General features: G+C 39.5%; 1 protein-coding gene across 1 annotated transcript in view; it reads left to right on the top strand.

The window, feature by feature from the left end:
• KIT (KIT proto-oncogene, receptor tyrosine kinase) overlaps nucleotides 1–19064 on the top strand; it is an 85245-nt gene that overhangs the window by 15625 nt on the left and 50556 nt on the right. The window contains exon 2 of the mRNA XM_007425332.3: nucleotides 14715–14963. Coding sequence (XP_007425394.1) covers nucleotides 14715–14963 — 249 coding nt within the window. The remainder of the gene's footprint in view (nucleotides 1–14714; nucleotides 14964–19064) is intronic.

A 19064-nucleotide genomic window follows, 5' to 3' on the forward strand; every position in this document is an offset into this window, starting at 1 on the left:
GGGGTGAAAAAGGTGGTTCCTGTACATTGTACAAATACTGTATAGATTGGCACAAAGTCTACTGCTTCATTAGTTATGACAGTGAGAAGATCACTGAAAGACAGGTTATATCCATTCTGTAGCTCAAACTATGAATGGAGTATTAAATATATAGAACATGCTTTTTTATTTTGATAGATTAACTTGCAGCAGCCTATTTTTCTTAAGGTTACAGGTAGTCCCCAGTTTAAGAACGAGTTCCGTTCCCAAGGTCTATCCTTAAGTCGAATTTTTATGTAAGCCAGAATAATATTATTGTATAATACTGTATAAGTAGTATTGTGTAATGAATTTGAACCATTGTGTATTTAACTCAAATCATTGTATATTTAACTCAAATTTTGCTACAGTAGGCTCTCTTCTTAACTATGGGTCATCCATAAACCAGGTGTTCTTAACCCGGGGATTACCTGTATAATATTCTTAAATGGATGAAACTGTTTCTAGATGCTGTCATTATTGAAGCAGTCACATTCATCTTTGACATGCTTATTCCAGTAATCAGGCTTTCAAAACTTGTAACCACCTAACCAAATTCCATCTTCCAGTTTGGGATGTAAATGTTACAAATTCCTACAGAAGGGTATTTTCAAGATCTGCCAAGATAGATTGCACCATAGCACAAGAGGCAGCACTATGCATTTTTTTTAATGCACCTCCCATTTGAATGTCTCTGAAAAAAAAATTTTTTTTTAAGTAATAATAACCATGAAACCAGGTTAAACCATATACAGTTGAGCTGCATGCAAACCTTTAGGCATCCTTGCTTGGATTGTATGTTGCAATGAATCCCTAATGGAATTGAAGCCAGTGTTACTTTTACTTACTACTTGAAAAATACCACTTGAATGCAGAAGAAACTGAAGTGGTTCGATATTTCAGAAAGACAGTTGGAAACATAGTTCTAAATCAACCATGAAATACATTCAGGAAAGAAAAATAAAGAGTTTGGAATGCCCTTCATAGTCCCATGACTTGAATATTATTGAAAATCTGGAGAGGTCTTGACTGTGCAACGCATAAAAGGAAACCTGAAAATATTTGTGAGCTAGAAGAGTTCTAAGCAAGAATATGGAGCCCCAAGTGTTTGGAAGCTATTATTTCTGCTGAAGGAGGTGCTACAAAGTACTGACTGAGAGGGTGTCCAAACTTTATCACCTGCCATATTCACAGTTTTCTTATTTTGAATCTGTAAACAACTGCCCAACAATAGTAAGTATACATTCAAATTTGTAAAAAGCTATGTTTTACTTTGTACCATGTACAGGCTGTGTCACCTTTTGTTTACTTAGGCATTCATTGAAATGTATTGGCTTACCAAGGGGTGCCTAAACTTTTGCATGCAGTTATATGCATCTGTCATGTCACAGTCAATTAGGTTGGAATCCTCACTAATGATTTTTATTTTTCAGAGGGAGATTAGTGATGGTTGAGCTCCTTTTGTAACATGCTAACATTTGGCTTGGGAAATTGGCTACTTGCTCCAAATATTGAAATATTCCTTGATTTTTTTTCCCTCTCAATCCCAACATTTTGGAATGACTACCAGGAATGCCTGAAAATGCATCCCATCTTCCAATATTCTGGATATTTTCCAGGGTGCTTGACTCCTTGGGCTGAAACCTGGTGCCTTAGAACAAACTTTTAAGTTTTGGCAACTTCCAAATGTGTCAGATTACAGTAACCATTATCAACAGCCATCTGACCCATGAGACATGCTAATTCCTTATTGCATCTGGATGGTACTAGAACAGGGTTTCTTATTGCATTGATACATGTTCAGTAGCATTTTAATTCAAGTAACACTTAGACATGTAATTTCCACAGTGTCTGATATCCATACTATTGATGCAGACACTTTGGAACTATTAGCTTTCCAGACTTCCCAGTATATAGTCATTCTTGCATGCAAGGCCACAGGACAGAACCATTTATGTCAAAGTCGTAGCATGAACTGGAGACAGCATCTGTGGAAATGGTACTTAGTATCCAATAGGGTTGTGCATTACTTTGGATTCAAAGACAAAAATGCTTTGGAGGGGGGTTCACAGTACCTCTCTGCAGCTCCTTTAACCAATTTTCAAACACTGTAACCCTAAAATAATTTGTGTGACAGCTCCTGCTGCCAGCCAGAGTCCCCCACTGTCTGGACAAAACAATGGATGGGATATGCCGGCAGAGCAGGACCATGGCCCGGCAGGAATTCAGATCTGGGTGTGCAAGACAGTTTGCCCACCCAAAGTTGAATTGCTATTAGAAGTTGTTCCCAGATAAATGGCTTTTGTGTTCACAGCAACAGCTCCTGAAACAGCCCCAGTCTGCTCCTGAGTGCTGGCCAAGTTGACCTAGCCAGGGTTGAAGTCTAGCCTTGCCTTCCCCCTATTTCAGGGGCAGCTCTTCCTGGGCTTCTTCCTGGTGAAATATCATGCTGGATCCTGACACTAAGTCTGCATACCTGCTTACAGCAGCCTGAGGACTGCAACTCTTCTTTTCTTGCAGGAGGAAGATGCCTATGATAGGAGATCAGCATGCTCTGGATGCTTGGAGGAGTGTGCAGGCTTGGCATCAGGATGCAGCGTGATGCTCCCAAGAAGAGTCATCCTTGGAAGAAGGGGAAGCTGAGACTAGGCAAGAGCACCTCAATCCTGGCCAAGTCACTTTGGGTGATGCTTAGGAGCAGGTTGGGGTTGCTGCAGAAGTTATTGCTGTGAGCAAAAATACCATTCAAGGAGATTGCCATGCTGGATTCAGGACCATATGGCCTAGTCCTGTCCCTGAAGCATGATGAATGTCACCCATATCTAGACAGGGCAGGAATGAATGTGACCCTCCTCAGATTTGGTCACAACCCACAGATGGAGAACCACAGACAAGTATGTCTTTCCCTGGGTTTGCTTGGAAGCTGTGGAGGGCAGTCAAACAAACCTGGGAAAAGATGTAGCTGCTTGAAGGAGTTGGAGACACAAGCTCTGATAACACCTTTTTTTGCCTTTGAATCCAAAGCACCACTCAGCTAGAGTCCACAATACAGCCTAGCATTACTAATTGAAGTAATCAATATTCCTAGTTGAAAACTGAGCAACAGTAATGCTACTGCAACTATGTGTCAGGCCCAGCCCAAGAACAACCGTAAATCAGTCCAGTAGAGTTAAGTTCCTTTATTTGCTTACACCATATAGTCAGAATCTTGCCAGACTAAATCTATACTACTGCAACTAGTGGATATACCCTGGGAGATTCTAGGGAGTGGCTATCCTGAACCTCTTTCTCTTCTCATGCTCCCCCTGCGGACTGTGTTGTCTTTTGTCTCCCTTCCCTTCCTGGAATGTACTCCCTCCTTCCTGATAGCCTTGCTCTCTGTTGCTATCCACCATACTATGCTACAGTCCTGTACCTGTTTGGGAGTGAATTCCATTGACCCCAGTGGTGCTTATTTCTAGACTGACATGTTTGAGATTGCATTGCTGGTATGGTGTCCTGCAGACTGTGTTGCTGAATCCAGGACTTTTCAAATCTGTGCTGGGTTATTCCTTATGCCAAGCCACTGAGCTACAGATTAACAAATTCCTGGGCAGTATGTTACTCTCATATTCTAGAACTGCAGTATTCAAACTGTGTTCCCTGGAACCCCAGGGTTCTGTGAAGATCATCCAGGGGTTCCACATGACAGTCTACTCTTATGATTACAGTGAAATGGTAAGATCTTCATTCCTTTGTTTCATTTAAAAGGGAGGACTGTGACAAGGTATTACACAGAATGTATTTATTAGTGGGTTCCACACTGATTTTTTACATTGAGAAGGTACCAATAAAAGAATATATGTAGCTCAGGGTTGAATTGTGGAGTCCTTGGGGTTCTCTGAGCTTGGTTTTGGTTGTTTTCTTGCAGATGCTTCGTTACCCGGCTAGGTAACATCTTCAGTGGTAGCACTGAAGCCAGATAACAAAACGTTTGCAAGAAAACAACCAAGCTCAGAGAACCCCAAGGACTCCACACTAAGAAGGATTCCTCAGGTATCTCAGGTTTGAAGATCACTGCTATAGAATAACTATGGGTCCATGAAGTGCCTTGCAAGTGTGTGGTGGCACAAACATAGCACCTATTCACTGGTGTTTAAAGCAGTTGCATCTTTTTTTTTAGGATTGCATGTGCTCAGCTTTAAGATGCTACTGACAGGTATGATGTTCATGGCCCCATGTGCTCTGGAGCACCTGTCAGGAATTGAATCTGAAGGACTGCTCAGCCCTAATGACTCCCCATTTCTGAATTTTTTACTGCTGTGAAAGCCTCAGTGATATAGTTGCCTTCTCTGAGGCCACCCATTGTCAATTTTACTTGGGATACAATATTAGTATTCTTTTGTCCTCAATTTAGCTGTGTAGATTATTTTAATCTGCATGTATTATTCATTGTCGCATTTTTCTCAAAATGAGATACTGCCATGGAAAAAAAAATTCAAGAGATAGCAAAATAGCAACAGTAGAATAATTATGTAGTTATTGCTATTTTTTTCTTCTTATAAAGGCTTTATCTAGGAGACTATCAGAATATCTTTAATGAAACTTCAATATCTTGATTAAATTGCTGCCAGCCCTTGAAATAATTAGCATTCATATTACTAAGAAAGCTGCAGTTCATTTTGGTTCCATGTTTTTTAAGTGGTTGGGATTCAAATGGCAGCATTGGTGGGAAATGCTGTGTGGATTCCAGCTTTGTTGCTTGCCTTTCTTATAGAAATCTAGTGAATTTCACTTCATATCCACCTGGTACATTCATTTAAATAAATAAAAGACAAAAAAAGGATTAGACTTTGAAAAGTGCTTCCTAAGAAAAGTTGAGGGGGGGGGAATAATGAACTGTTAAGCAAAATGTACAGTAAAGGTTATAATAAATGGAAAAAGCAAAAACCCAACATATTTGCATACTGAACTTTACATTAGTGTGCATTCTGGTCTATTTTATTTGTTCTAATTTAATTATTTGATTTTTTTTATTTATTTAAATATATAATGGATGAAAAAAATAACAGAGAGCAGTTACCTGATTTGCAGTTCATTAAAAGAAAAGAAAACCCTGGTGTATTTTAGAAAGCAACATGAACTTTGTTTCATATGTGATGCTGTTCTATGCAGGCAGTATCTTGCTTGAACAAAACGTTGCTTGAAGAGTAGTTCAGAAGTTCATTACCTCTTTGCTACCTTATTCTCTTAATAGCAGGGTCAGGTAGTGAGTGCCAGCAGGTAAGAATATGTGAGTGAGAAACAAATCAGCCTACCTGAAGGAACCTTGAAATTTCCACACCAGTGTAATGAGAACTGAGTCTACTCAGTGACCAGTGAGTATGGAGGATCATTTGGAAAAGAGAACAGATGTATGAGCAGGAATGGTGAAATGATCTTCTTTAGCTTTTTCCAGGATCCCAGAAGATGGTCTGTAGGAACCATGATTATGTGCAATTCTGTCAGGAAGTGAGGATAAGCATGTAACATTTAGTTGTCAAGTTAACTAGCATTGACATTGACAATGTGCCCTTAATATATCTTGGGTTTAAGCAAAATATGAAGCAACTTTCCATTTGCTTTACCATTCTATTTACCTATGATTATTTACATATTTTTTCACTTTTTGGCCTGATGTTCTCAAGATAGATTTCGAAGAAGTTGTCATATTAAACCATCAGTATGAAAATTAAATGATCAAATGTGAGTGGTAGACATAGCATGTCCTCTATTCCATTGAAAGTACAGGAGAACAAAGTGGCACAGTGTTGAATACATGACATTTATTAAGTTATCCTTATAACAAATGTGCATTGATAACATTTTGGCTTGTCCTAATAAAGTAAAATTTTGGTTTCATGGCAGTCAGATTCTCTCATTAGAATACAGAGAAGAACTTTCAGCCAGATGTTATGATTTATCTGCAGTAAACTGCTGTGTAATGCAGAATATGTGGACTTGGTGAGACCAGAAGCTGCATCCTCTTTTTTTTTTAAATGACCACAACCAGGTTGAGAACCCTTGTATTATATCACACAATGTCTGGATGTCCCTTCTAGTGGTCAAATCTCATGCTGTTTCATGCAAGGCTGGTGAAATTGCATGTATACAATTTATGGGCTGCTGACCCAGTTTTAGGGTGCAGAGGACACCTAGATACCCATCAATGCCATGTTACTACCCACTTTGATGTAACTGCAGTTCTTTTTTTAACCTCTCAGTTGTACAAATGTGGTATGCATGCTTTCAAAGTGTGCAAGAGGTGGGCATCGATATAACTGAATTAAATCTAAGTCAGTGTTCAATATGGAACTGTTCCTTATCCACAGCTGGGGATACTTTCTGTTTAGCTGAAATATTCTAACTGGAACCTAAGAAGCTGTTGTAAATGTAGCATTCTGGAAACCTTAGGTCATCCCAGCTGTGGTGTAGAAAAGTCAGTTCCCTTATTATTTACTTACTTGGCTTTTTATTTATTTAATTAATGTATAGGCTGCCCATCTCATATACATAATTCTGGGGAGCTGTTCTCATCAGAGCCACTCTGAGGGACTGAGAGCCCGGGCTCCTAACATTCTGTCATACCACCTCCTCTTCTGTAGCATTTTTGGCCACTAAGACTCTTATCTCTCTTCATGCTGCGTCTTCCTGCTTGCCTCCTATTCCTGTCTCTACATCACTGTTTCTCAACCTTGGCAACTTTAAGATGGGTAGACTTCAGTTCCCAGCAGGTTGAAAAACACTGCTCTACATGGTGGTGATCACATGGAAAGTCTCCTTTGGCACCATCTAAGCAACCATACCCAGCACCAATCAAACATCTTGGTCTAAAAGTCTAATCCAAATAGGATGATGAGAGATTTAGTCCAACACATCAGGAAGGTAACAGGTTGGCAAAAGCAGATCTCAAAAAGATGATTTCAGTTTAGGTTATCATTTTTATTCAGATTAGTTTGCAAAATTGGTATTCTCAAGTATGGTGACTTTCCATTTCTCTCTTGTTCTTTGTATTTTGGTATATTATAGTTTGTGCTTCAGAGTTTTAAAGATAAAGAGACTCATGTTAAAAGAAGGGGGGGGGAATTGTGATCTCTTTAACTTCACAAATAGCATAAACATCCCCATTTGGTAAACAACTGAGCTTTTGTTAATCCTGTCTCTTTATCTTCTTCCTGATTAAGAATTGCCAAAGAAAGCACTATTGATCTGCAAATGTTAGGATAGTTGGGAACCGTAATTGTAAAGGATAATTTACCTGGTTTATTAACTGTAGCAGCCGAGTCCTTTGTTCTCAGGGAAGACTTTGTAGGGTGTATATCCTTATAAACAGTGAAGAGGTATTGTGGTCTTCATTGTCCCCCTTCATCAGTATTGAGAATGTATGAAGGACTATCAAAGCCCAGATCTTAGAAAGCCCCTCCTTGGCTCAAGGAAGAAATACCGGTGATAATCACTCCTTGATAACATTGTCCTTGGTTAGTCATGTGCAAAATTCAGCACAGGTGCAATGCTGCTGCAGAGGAGAGGAGAACTGTGCCAACTTGTGGCATTCAGGAGCGACCGAAAATGCTGGTTTAGTGGAAAACGCTGTGTTACTTGACCAATAGATGACTGTGTTACATGGTGCAAGACTGCATGCATTTATAACTTACTACATTAGCCCTATCAGAGATTGCAGCTCCTTTATTTTTCATTACATTTCTGTGATGTAGTTATAGCATATATTTTTCTATTTAAAGATATAATACTTCAATCAAAGTTGTAACAAGCGTAACAGTGATTTTGTGTATATTGTAGTTTTGTTGATATCGAATCCTGGAGCTCATCTGCTGGTTGAGTTATGCTCTGCAGGCAACCTTTCTGCAGGTATTATGTATTATGGGCTTAGAGTTTTGGGGGGGGGGGGTTGCTTTTGTTTTTCTTTTAAGAAGAGCCAGAGTGTTGATGGCTTAATAAGCAAGTATGGATGAGAACAAATGCTGGGCTCCGTTTAGCTCATTTTGATATTGAACCTAAATTTGGATGTTGTTTTTGGAAACAGCCAAGACTGTTCATAGCCCATTCCTAGCCTTACTGCACATCTGCAAGTTGTGGAGTTCTTTCTTCTTGCTGTCTGGAAGGACAGCATTTGGAATCTGTTGTGAGTGAGAAAATATAGTACTAGATTTAGATATCATTGGCTTAGTGATAAGCCCACTCCTACTACTAGCGTTAGTGGGTAAATGAAAATTTCTCTGGTATGCCTCACACTCCACCACAATTGAACAAACTATTTCAGCCTGCAAAAAACCCTAAGCTTTAAAACCGGGCATAGTCATTAGGGATACACAGATTGGATCAGCTCTGATTCAAACTATTGATTTGGATTTGCCAATCAGTTCAGTTTAGATTTTGTATCAGACTATTGCATTGATTAAATTCAGGAAGTAGATTCAGAAAGAAAGAAAAAACTTTTTGTAGATGCACACAAGGCCATCTAATGATTGGATGGTTTAGACATGATTTGATTCAGATTAGCAATTCAGAAAATCAATTTGATTCAGAGACTATCAAATCATCTTTAAATTGAATCCAGTGAACTGGAATGTAACTCTCAGCATGCTACGTCAAGCATGATGTGGCCTTTAAATCAATGGAAGTTACGTATCCCCAACTAAGGCAAAGTTACCAACCCTGGTGCTGATCACCCCTTAGCAGAAAGTTGGGAAATGCTGATTTAGAGACTTAAAGGGAAAAAGAGGGAAGTCTGTATTTTGATATCCAACAGCCAGCCACACACTGCAACAAATATCAGGTAAATCTAGGCATTTACTCAGCACTAGTAATACCTTTCTGGTGAGGGGTGATCCTGATAATTCAGAGCAGTGCAAGCAAGAAACTAATTTTCTTAATTTTTTGGTAGTTGCTTGAAGTAGCACACTGCATACACAGCATATAGATTTCATGTTAAATCATAGATTGCAGAAATCTGTTTCGACTGGGCAATTTTCATAGGAAGTTTATGTTGCTTAGAATTGTTTCTTTTGGCTCTTCTTTCTCAAGCAATATAAATGGATGCATGATTCTTGTGACTTGGCATTCATGATTACTAGGAGACGTGTTTATATTGAGCACCTTGTCAGATATACTTTAACTTGGAGGAGAGGATTTGTTGTCAGCAGAACAGTTATCTTAGAATGTTTGATTTGAAAATTAGAGAGTAAAAGAAGACTCTAGTTCCATATGGGTTGTTAAAGCATCAGATATAAGAATAGGTAGAAATAGAGAAAATAGTGTATTTAATCCATACATGTATTTATTTTATTGCAGCTTTTGCATGCCCATGGGCAAAGCACAATATTATAACTTCTCCACAAGCAAAACAAAACAAAACAAAACAGAATCCATGCAATAAAATCCAGGAAGGGCATTAAAATAGTGACAGTACAAGGGGTATGAAAAATCCAATGGAATAGAATAGTTTGTACTGCTTGTCTAGAACCAGTGGCACCTTTTTAGGATGTGTATCCATTTCAGGCAAACTATTCTATTCTTCAGAAGAAGTTTAATATTAATAGAGAAATAACGAGAGGGATACATACTTGAGTGACACCAACTTGAACTATAAAACATTATAGTAATTTTGTTTTTTTATAAATTGTATTTGTGGTGCATTTATCTCAGTAGCTGGAAGTATCTGCGTGACTGAGCAGAGTTGGGCCTGACTAACACTTGGTGTTAGTCAGGTAATACATGAATTGTAGGTTAGATTGGAAAGTTGAAAAAACTCCTGAAAGAATATAGTAGCAAATCATTTTCATACTGTTGCTGAGAAAATGAAAATTTAAAGTCAGATTCAAGAGTGTCTTTACTTTTTTATAGACACACTAATGTTGATGGTAACAATTAGAATAATGATATGGTCTGTTGTTGCTTTCTTTCAGGGTATTTTTTTGACTTCCCGGTCTAACCTATACCCTGGATAGCTACTTTTCTGTCTCTTTTCCTATTGTATTCGCATCACATTTCTTGGTTGATTCCCAGCCAAGTACTAAACTAGGTCTCATCCTGCTTTGCTTTCTGAGATGGTGCTACTTGTGATCTGTTATTAGTGTTGCATGTCTGAGTCATTTATCTTTCTCTGGAAGCTGCAGTGACACTGGGGGCTTTTCTACCTGAACCGAATGTATTAGGGACCCTCTTGCATTTCATGTCTCTGCTGGAATTTAAACTCTCACCTCCCAAATTCACTATACTATATTGCAGTCTCCATATGTGGTTGTTGATTTGAAAAGCCCTTTATTGACTAGGTTGATTAGATTCTTCTGAGAATCTGATCCTCCCTCTGAGTCTTAATGTAATTTACTTTCATGGGATTTCCCACCATCCAAAATATTTACCTGACATCCTCTTAATACCTATGTGTATTTAAGAACTGCTAAGATGATAAGATAATGCATCTGAGACTGGGCTATTGTCTCTGCAAACTCCATTTGTAGACTTTGTCTCTATAATGAGAAAAAACTGCTTTGGAAATCAATAATAATCATCATAATTAATTGATGTGTTCTGTCTGTGTTGGACAAATAAATTACTAGACATGAGCAGAGATCCATTTCTAAAGCTATTGAACCCCCAGTTGGCATTCTGTTAGGCACTTCCAGTGAGGCTTGGTCCTAGCTTCCTAGCAGGGAGATAACTATCATGCAGGCCATGATGGCAGGAAGACAAGAGACCTACAAATTATTTCTTTTACTGTTGCATTTGCTTACTTGAAATGGATCGGTTTTGCAGTGTGAAACTGAGGAGGGGCAGTGATTCATACACTAGCTAGTAATTAAACCATTATTAATTGAGAAATGGCTGTGCTCATTGGATGGCAGTAACTGGTAAGCAATTATTGGATGATGCTTCTCCATTGTCTTCATTGCTAACCAAGTGGGAATACTGTATATTTACAGTTCTGTGCAAAAGTTTTAGGCAGGTGTGAAAAAATGCTGTAAAGTAAGAATGCTTTCAGAAATATATATTGTAATTGTTTATCAGTTTGCAAAATGCAAAGTGAGCAAACAGAAGAGAAATCCAAATCAAATCAATATTTGGTGTGACCACCCTTTGCCTTCAAAACAGCATCAGTTCTTCTAGGTACACTTGCACACAGTTTTTGAAGGAACTCGGCAGGTAGGTTGTTCCAAATGTCTTGGAGAACTAACCACAGATCTCCTGTGGACGTAGGCTGCCTCAAATCCTTCTGTCTCTTCATGTAATCCCAGACAGACTCGATGATGTTGAGATCAGGACTCTGTGGGGGCCATACCATCACTTCCAGGGCTCCTTGTTCTTCTTTACACTGAAGATAGTTCTTAATGACACTGGCTGTATGTTTGGGGTTGTTGTCCTGCTGCAGAATAAATTTGGGGCCAATCACACGCCTCCCTGATGGTATGGCATGATGGATAAGTATCTGCCTGTATTTCTCAGCATTGAGGACACCATTGATCCTGACCAAATCTCCAACTCCATTTGCAGAAATGCAGCCCCAAACTTGCAAGGAACCTTCACCATGCTTCACTGTTGCCTGCAGACACTCATTACTGTACCGCTCCCCAGCCCTTCCATGAACAAACTGCCTCCTGCTACAGACAAATATTTCAAATTTTGACTCATCAGTCCAGAGCACCTGCTGCCATTTTTCTGCACCCCCAGTTCCTATGTTTTCATGCATAGTTGAGTCACTTAGCCTTGTTTCCACATCAGAGGTATGGCTTTTTGGCTGCAATTCTTCCATGAAGACCACTTCTGGCCAGACTTCTCCAGACAGTAGATGGGTATACCTGGGTCCCACTGGTTTCCGCTAGTTCTGTGCTGATGGCACTGCTGGACATCTTCCGATGTCAAAGGGAAGTAAGCGTGTCTTTTATCTGCTGCATTAAGTTTCCTTGGCTGACCACTGCATCTTCGGTCCTCAACATTGCCCATTTCTTTGTGCTTCTTCAAATGAGCTTGAACAGCACATCTTGAAACCCCAGTCTGCTTTGAAATTTTTGCCTGGGAAAGACCTTGCTGATGCAGTCTAACTGCCTTGTGTCTTGGTGCTGTGCTCAGTCTTGCCATGGTGTATGACCTGTGACATGAGACTGTCCTCCACAACCTCACCTTAGCAGCAGAGTTTGGCTGTTCCTCACCCAGTTTTAAGCCCCCTACACAGCTGTTTCTGTTTCAGTTAATGACTGTGTTTCAACCTACATATGAAATTGATGATCGTTAACACCTGCTTGGTATAATTGGTTAATCATACACCTGACTCTAATCCTACAGGTTCCCTGACTTTGTGCAGTGTACAAAGTGTGCAAGTGTAAGAATTGATGCTGGTTTGAAGCCAAAGGCTGGTCACACCAAATATTGATTAGATTTGGATTTCTCTTCTGTTTGCTCACTTTGCATTTTGTAAATTGATAAACATCAACAATTACAATATATTTTTGAAAGCATTCTTACTTTGCAGCATTTTTTCACACCTGCCTAAAACTTTTGCATAGTACAGTGGTACCTTGGGATACGAATGCCTCTACTAACGAACTTTTCGGGTTACGACCAGCTCCAGCCGCAAAAATTTACCTTGATGTGCGAACTCCGTCTCAGGTTACGGTCATTTTTCCGCCCTGACACGTGGTCCGCAGCCATTTTTCCGCCCCTGACACGTGGTCCGCGGCCATTTTCCCACCCCGCCGCATGGCGCCCGGCCGTTTTCCCGCCACGCCGCGCCTGGCCGCTTTCCCACCGCACCCGGCCGCTTTCCCGCTGCGCAGCGCCCAGCCATTTTCCCGCTGTGGCATGCCCGGCTGTTTTCCCGCTGCGCTGCACCCGGCCGCTTTCCTGCCGCACTGCGCCACGCCCGGCTGTTTTCCCGCCGCGCCGCGCCCGGCTGTTTTCCCACCCCTGACGCGTGGTCCGCGGATGCCAGAACGGATTAACGGTAATTACATTGAACCTTATGGGAAAATTTGGTTCGGGGTGTGACCAAATTCGGAGGGCGGAACGGATTAACCGGATTTACATTGAACCCTATGGGGAAATTTGTGTCGGGTTACGACCAACTCGGGATATGCCCAGAGTCACGGAATGGATTAAGTTCGTATCCCGAAGTACCACTGTATTGTACACTTGAAAAATATTTCGTCATAGACAGTTGGAATGAACAAACTTGGGATTTGCATAATTGAGGTTATGCTGATAGGTAGTTGGTCTTTATAGGAAGTACCACAAACACATAATATGTAAGCAGGGTAGATTATGTTTGCAGATACATAACCAGTTTGCATTTTACCTCAGATGTTGCTCACTGCTTTGAAAATACAGTTTGTTTGGCTTTTAGAGCTAAATGAAATTTAGCTCTAAATGTCTGGTATTTGTGTGGTATTGTGAAATGGAGTTGATGAATATTTGCAGGGAAGTGAAAGTGTATTCTTAACTATGAAGGAAAGAGCTAAAGTGTATGTCAGTAAGTATGAATTGGTGTCATTTCAGTTCTTGTGGGAATTTATGGAAATAGGAATTCATAGATTGGTGATAATTGCATATTCTATTCCAGTGGATGGAGATAATGGAAGAACCAAAACTGAGTTCTGGGAATAATTGTGCAACTTTCTGAATGAATGTGATCCAGGGGGAAAGTTACTCTGATAGGTGTCGCATATGCATGCATACATGAATGAATGAATGAATTGATGGATCAGAATGAGAGGAGATGGTACAGAAAAAGTGATGGAGCTATTCAGGGACCCAAGAATGAATGAGAATGGTGATTGGTGAGAGTCTGCTTAGGAAAAAAAAGTCTTTCTCTTTCAAATTTGTGGTTTAAGCATAAGTATACATGACAGTGTAATAATGATAAATCTAAAAGCCATGATTCATTTGATTGTTTATGATGAAAGATGTGAGAGGAATAGTGTAAGGAGACAACAGTACTTAGAGATTCCCAGTATGAGGCACACCATTTCTCGTTAGTGTCAAACAGTGGAAAAAGGAACATAAAATATAGGAAAGAAAGGAAAGAAATGAGAGTGAAAGCAGGACCACTTCCAGATGGGAGGGTATAAACCCTGTACAAAAATATTAGACGATATATTGTTTATCAGTGAATGGGTTGGAATGGAAAGTGGGTGCAGGGAAAATTTTTTGGAAATGCTTGAATTATAAAATAGGATGCTAGATGGAATGATGAAGTGAAAGGGTCTGTGGATAAGAAAAACTGCATATAAGAAAATGATTGCTGCAAAAAAGAAAGGTTGAAAGAAAAATGTGCATAGTGTAAAGAGAAATATAGTCAAAGAGAAGAAGGATATTGAAGGATTGAATGGAATTAACAATAAAAGTGATAAAATGATTTGGGATTCTATTGAAGTGCTGAAAGGAGTTTAGAGATCTGTAAAAGAATGATAATGATATGTCAACGCATCACATAAAGGCATAGTGCTTTTTCATGTTGGCTAGATTTTGATTGGTTTGGGCTGAAAAAATGGTGAGCAGGATAGGAACATTGGAACAGCCAAGAAAACACAGTTGGTACAAACTTGTTAAAACTGTTGTTCCTTACTTATCTTTAAAGAGTTCTAACGAGCTAAATGTATATAAGTCTGCATCATAAATCAGTGGAGATTAACAAAACGCTAATCACATCATTTTATTTTTGGCAGGTGGTACACAGCCATCCATTTTTCCATCAGAATCTCCTTTGGTTGTGAATAGCGGGCAAGAACTTAAGCTGACATGTACTGATAATGGCCCGGTGACCTGGGACTTTTACAGTGCTGACCCATCAGCGAAGCTAAAGATTTTCAAAAACAAGGAATTGCTCATTGTTAAAGCAGGACCTACAGACACAGGAACCTATATATGCAAGAACAAAAAAAAATTGAAAAGCTCCATCTATGTTTTCGTTAAAGGTAATTTATTTTCATTTCTTTTCTTTCCCTTTCTTAATCCCAAGAAGGCATCCTCTAAAATGTACTAGTAAGAAGGCTTGGTTCAGGTTTACATTTATAGTGATCCCATTTATATCTACAATGTGTTTTTTCACATCCTAAGAAAGCAGCATGCCAAATAAAATACTTTTCAGCTATTCCTCATAAAATAAACAGAATTTCTGAATAAATGCTTAGCTGTACACCAGGGGTGTCCACAGGGTAAGGTCCAAAAAGTCAAGACATGGCCATGACAGTGTGATCGAAATTCCACCTGTTTCTTATGTGTATCACATGAACATAAAAAGCAGGTAGAGCTTGGATTGCACAGTTGTTCTAGCTACTATGGTCATAACAGTCCAATCATTTGGACAGTACCAGGTTGGGAAAAATAACCATTACTTTTGGTGAAGCTCCATCCTCCAAAAGCACAATATATGCCTTCTTGCACAGCTGCATGACATTGGCAAAATGTTGATCTAAGATGGAATCAGTTTCAAGGTGCTGTTTGGAGGAAAGTATTTTTGTATGTGAATATCTGTGACATACTCAACAAGTATCTTTTTCTGGATATTGAAATCAACATGGAAAATGGTAGATTGACAATGAATATTTATTTTAAATATTCTACTAGCCAAGAGTCCTCCTTACTCCATTCAGGATCACAAGAAGAGTGGTTTAATTCTTTTTCCTCTACACCATGGCCCTAATGAAAATATCTTCTCTTTCTGAAACTGCCAGTTGACCCTGGAGATGGCCCAGAGATGTAAACAATGGCAAGTGTGAGTCAGTTTTTAAATCAGAATCTGCCATCTCAGATAAGACTTTCACTCTGCCTCACAAGTAAAGCCTTGTTTTTTAATTTTTCAAAGATCCTTAGAGAAAGATTTACAGTCCTTCAGACAAGTTCACACCTTAAATGAGACTAGTGGTGTCTATTGCAAGCCATGATGATTTCAAAACAGCAATGTGACCAGCATGACACCATCACACAAGTCATTTTGCATCATTTTGCACAATACAAAATGACACAGGTACCAACCATTTGTGTCATCACTAACCCCTCTACCTGTGGACACTTACAAATAATACACAGAGAGATTCTGGTGCTGATTTTGCAATTTGTTTATTGATTCTGCAAATTTATACAGCCACCCATCTTAAACAAAGAACTCTGGGCAGCTGACAAAGGTATAAAAACAAAACCAGACATATGCAAACAATAAAAAGAACAATAAAAGATGCCAGGTAAAATGCTGAACTCAGTCAAAATGCACAGACAAACTCTATTCCACTGAGATCCTGTTTCTAAAGCCTGAGGGAAGAGGTAGGGTTCTAAGGCCTTCCAAAATGCCAACACAGTCAGTGCCATCCGCATTCTCAGAGGTCTCTGTAGGGCAGGTGTGGTTGACATAGAAGGCACATCTCCTAGGTCCCATAAGTTGATGCTGTTTCACAGAAGGGACCTGGAGCATGTCCACCCTGCCAAATCTGGTGGGTAGTGTTATCTCAAATAGTAACAAAATAGACTGATACATTAGGTAGGAAGAACATGAGCCAATTACTCATTTATTCTTAAATAAGGAACCCCTTCATTATAGGACACATCCCTGCAGGGGAAGTTAGTGACAAGTCACATTGCGTCTTTATAATAGGCCTTGCTTATTCCTTTGGGTTCAAAGACCATAACCAAAGGACAGCAGTTCTAAACACATTTACTAAGGAGTAAGCCCAACTGAACCTAGTATGACTTCAAGAATAAACTTGCAGGGGATTTTGCATGTGCACAGGTTCATTGCACTCTACCCATCATCCTTCAACCCAACATGGCCACTTTTTCAGAGCCCCGTGTTCTACCAAAAGTGGCAGGATTGGCAGGCTTGAAGCTTCAGACATGTCTGATGTGAAAGACATAAATAAATACATACATAAATAAATACATAAATAAATACATAAATAAGGGCTTGTGATATACTTGGGTGGCATTCAGTGGTTTATCTAGGCTAGCTGGGAAAATACAAGCATAGAAAATGGTCAGGTACAGCTGGGTGAGTTTCCATTCTATTCTGTTTTAGTCAAAAAGTGGGTGAGTATAATTGGCTGAATTAGGTATGGGCAGTGCATTTCTGCCTTCAGTGATGAGATCAGAGAACTTTGTTATGGCACTCATTTGTCACAAAAGATACATGATTGGGCCAAGCAAGTATTCATTTCTGATCCGGCAGCTATATAACATAAGGCTGGATGTGCTGTGCCATCTAGGATTATCAGGCATAGTTCTTCTCATTTTTTGGTGAGAAATCTCATAGTATTTGGTGAAGAAATATCTACTCTTCTTTAAATGAATTGATTTGGGGATATTTAAGATACAGATTAGTACTTGATTTCTCTATCCCTTTCAGCTGGCAGCTAGACGTTGGATAGCATGGCATTTGAAGCACTGAATATAATTATGGGTTTATACTGTACATCTTTTATGGCTGACCCACATGTACCAACCATCCAGTGAAGCTACATTAATCCAATGATGAATAAGCCCTGGAATTCAGCTGAAAATGGCTCCATAATTTCCCCCATCCTTTCTCTGACATTGATGTTGAAAGGAGTTATTTGACCCAAATTAAATTTAAGGGCTGAGTCCTGAGATTTGTGTTTGTTTGTTTAAAATATTCATATGGCTGCCCATCTTAAAACCCAACTCTGGGCAGCTTGCAACAACAATAAAAGCTTGAGCTATAAAAACCACAAAACCATAAAACACAACCAAAACCCGCTGCTTCACTCATCCCTTGGGATGCCCCAACAACCAACCCCAAACTTGCTCACTCTACCCCAGTGCCTGGGTAAGAATCCAGGTTTTAACGGCCTTCTGGAAAGCTGAAAGGATGGGAGTCTGCCAGATCACCAGGGGGAGAATGTTCCATAAGATAGGGCAGCCATGGAAAAGTCCCACTAGATGCCCACTGTAGAAGTGCATCTGAGTAGCATGTTTTCCCCGTGCTACTACATAGCTCCCATTTGTTGTTATACATCTGAAGCCAGATGCAGTCCTGGCATCCAGAAGAAATTAAGTCCATAGCATTTTATTCTAAATTTGCCTTGAGCAGTGTGGCTCTGAAAAGATGCTGTTGAGACTTGTTCTTTTTGTTGATATTCAGAGTGTGTCTGTCTCCCCGTGCAGACTGGAAAGATGCCCCAGTGAGGCCAAAGGCTTTTGAGACTAGAATGAAATAAAAGATGAGAAGATCTGGAATATGGGTTTCTGATGAGTCCTCTGAGGCAGTGGGCAGCTGCTCTGTGGGCTTTTATAGTACTAAAGGGAGTTTTGGAAGCATCAACAAAAGTAAATTCTGTGTTTTGCCAGAACATCCATAATCTTCTGCTGGCATACTTTAAGGACTGGTCCACACGTGTGTGCAGTTTTACAGTTCTTCAACAGCCAGTAATTGGCATTTGAATGAACGGATTGTACTGAAAAAAATTGTTTTAGTGATGTGAAATAATCTGGAACATTTATTAGTAGACTTAAATCTCTGACTTTTTTTCCTCATAAGTAAATACATCATTTAGCAGTTTCTAGGTATGGGAACCTGATGGTATTTTGCTTGAATATCCATATTTTCTGATGCTGCTTTCTACCCTTTTTTTTACCACTATTGGAAACTGCTTTTTGGTGATACTTGGGTATAGCATTCAGCTGACTGAATCATTAAAACATAGGAAAAACCCTTTTCTGTGGTGCTGAGTCTAGAAGGCTACATACAAATGTAGGTGTGTGAGAATCTTCCTGTAGAAGTTCTAGATTCCAACTTTTTTACTTATTAACAATATTTCTATACTGCTTTTCCACAAATCCCATCAAGATAGTGTGCAAATTAGATAAAAAATATAAAGCAGCAGTAAACACACCCACATGTCCCATCCCCCAAGTAAGTAAGTAAGTAAGTAAATAAATAAATAAATGCAGTTGAAAGAGATCTCAGCACTTTATTGAAAAGCTGAGGCTACGGGTTGGGAAGAGAGTGGTTTAGCAGGTAGAAAACAACTTTGTTGCCAATTAAGGAGTTCTGTTAATGTTCTTCT

The sequence above is a fragment of the Python bivittatus genome, unplaced genomic scaffold (genome assembly GCF_059951505.1).
Source record: "Python bivittatus isolate LINGU-HERP-01145 unplaced genomic scaffold, Pbiv_v1 ctg000070_np1212, whole genome shotgun sequence".
In the NCBI taxonomy this organism is placed as follows: domain Eukaryota; kingdom Metazoa; phylum Chordata; class Lepidosauria; order Squamata; family Pythonidae; genus Python; species Python bivittatus.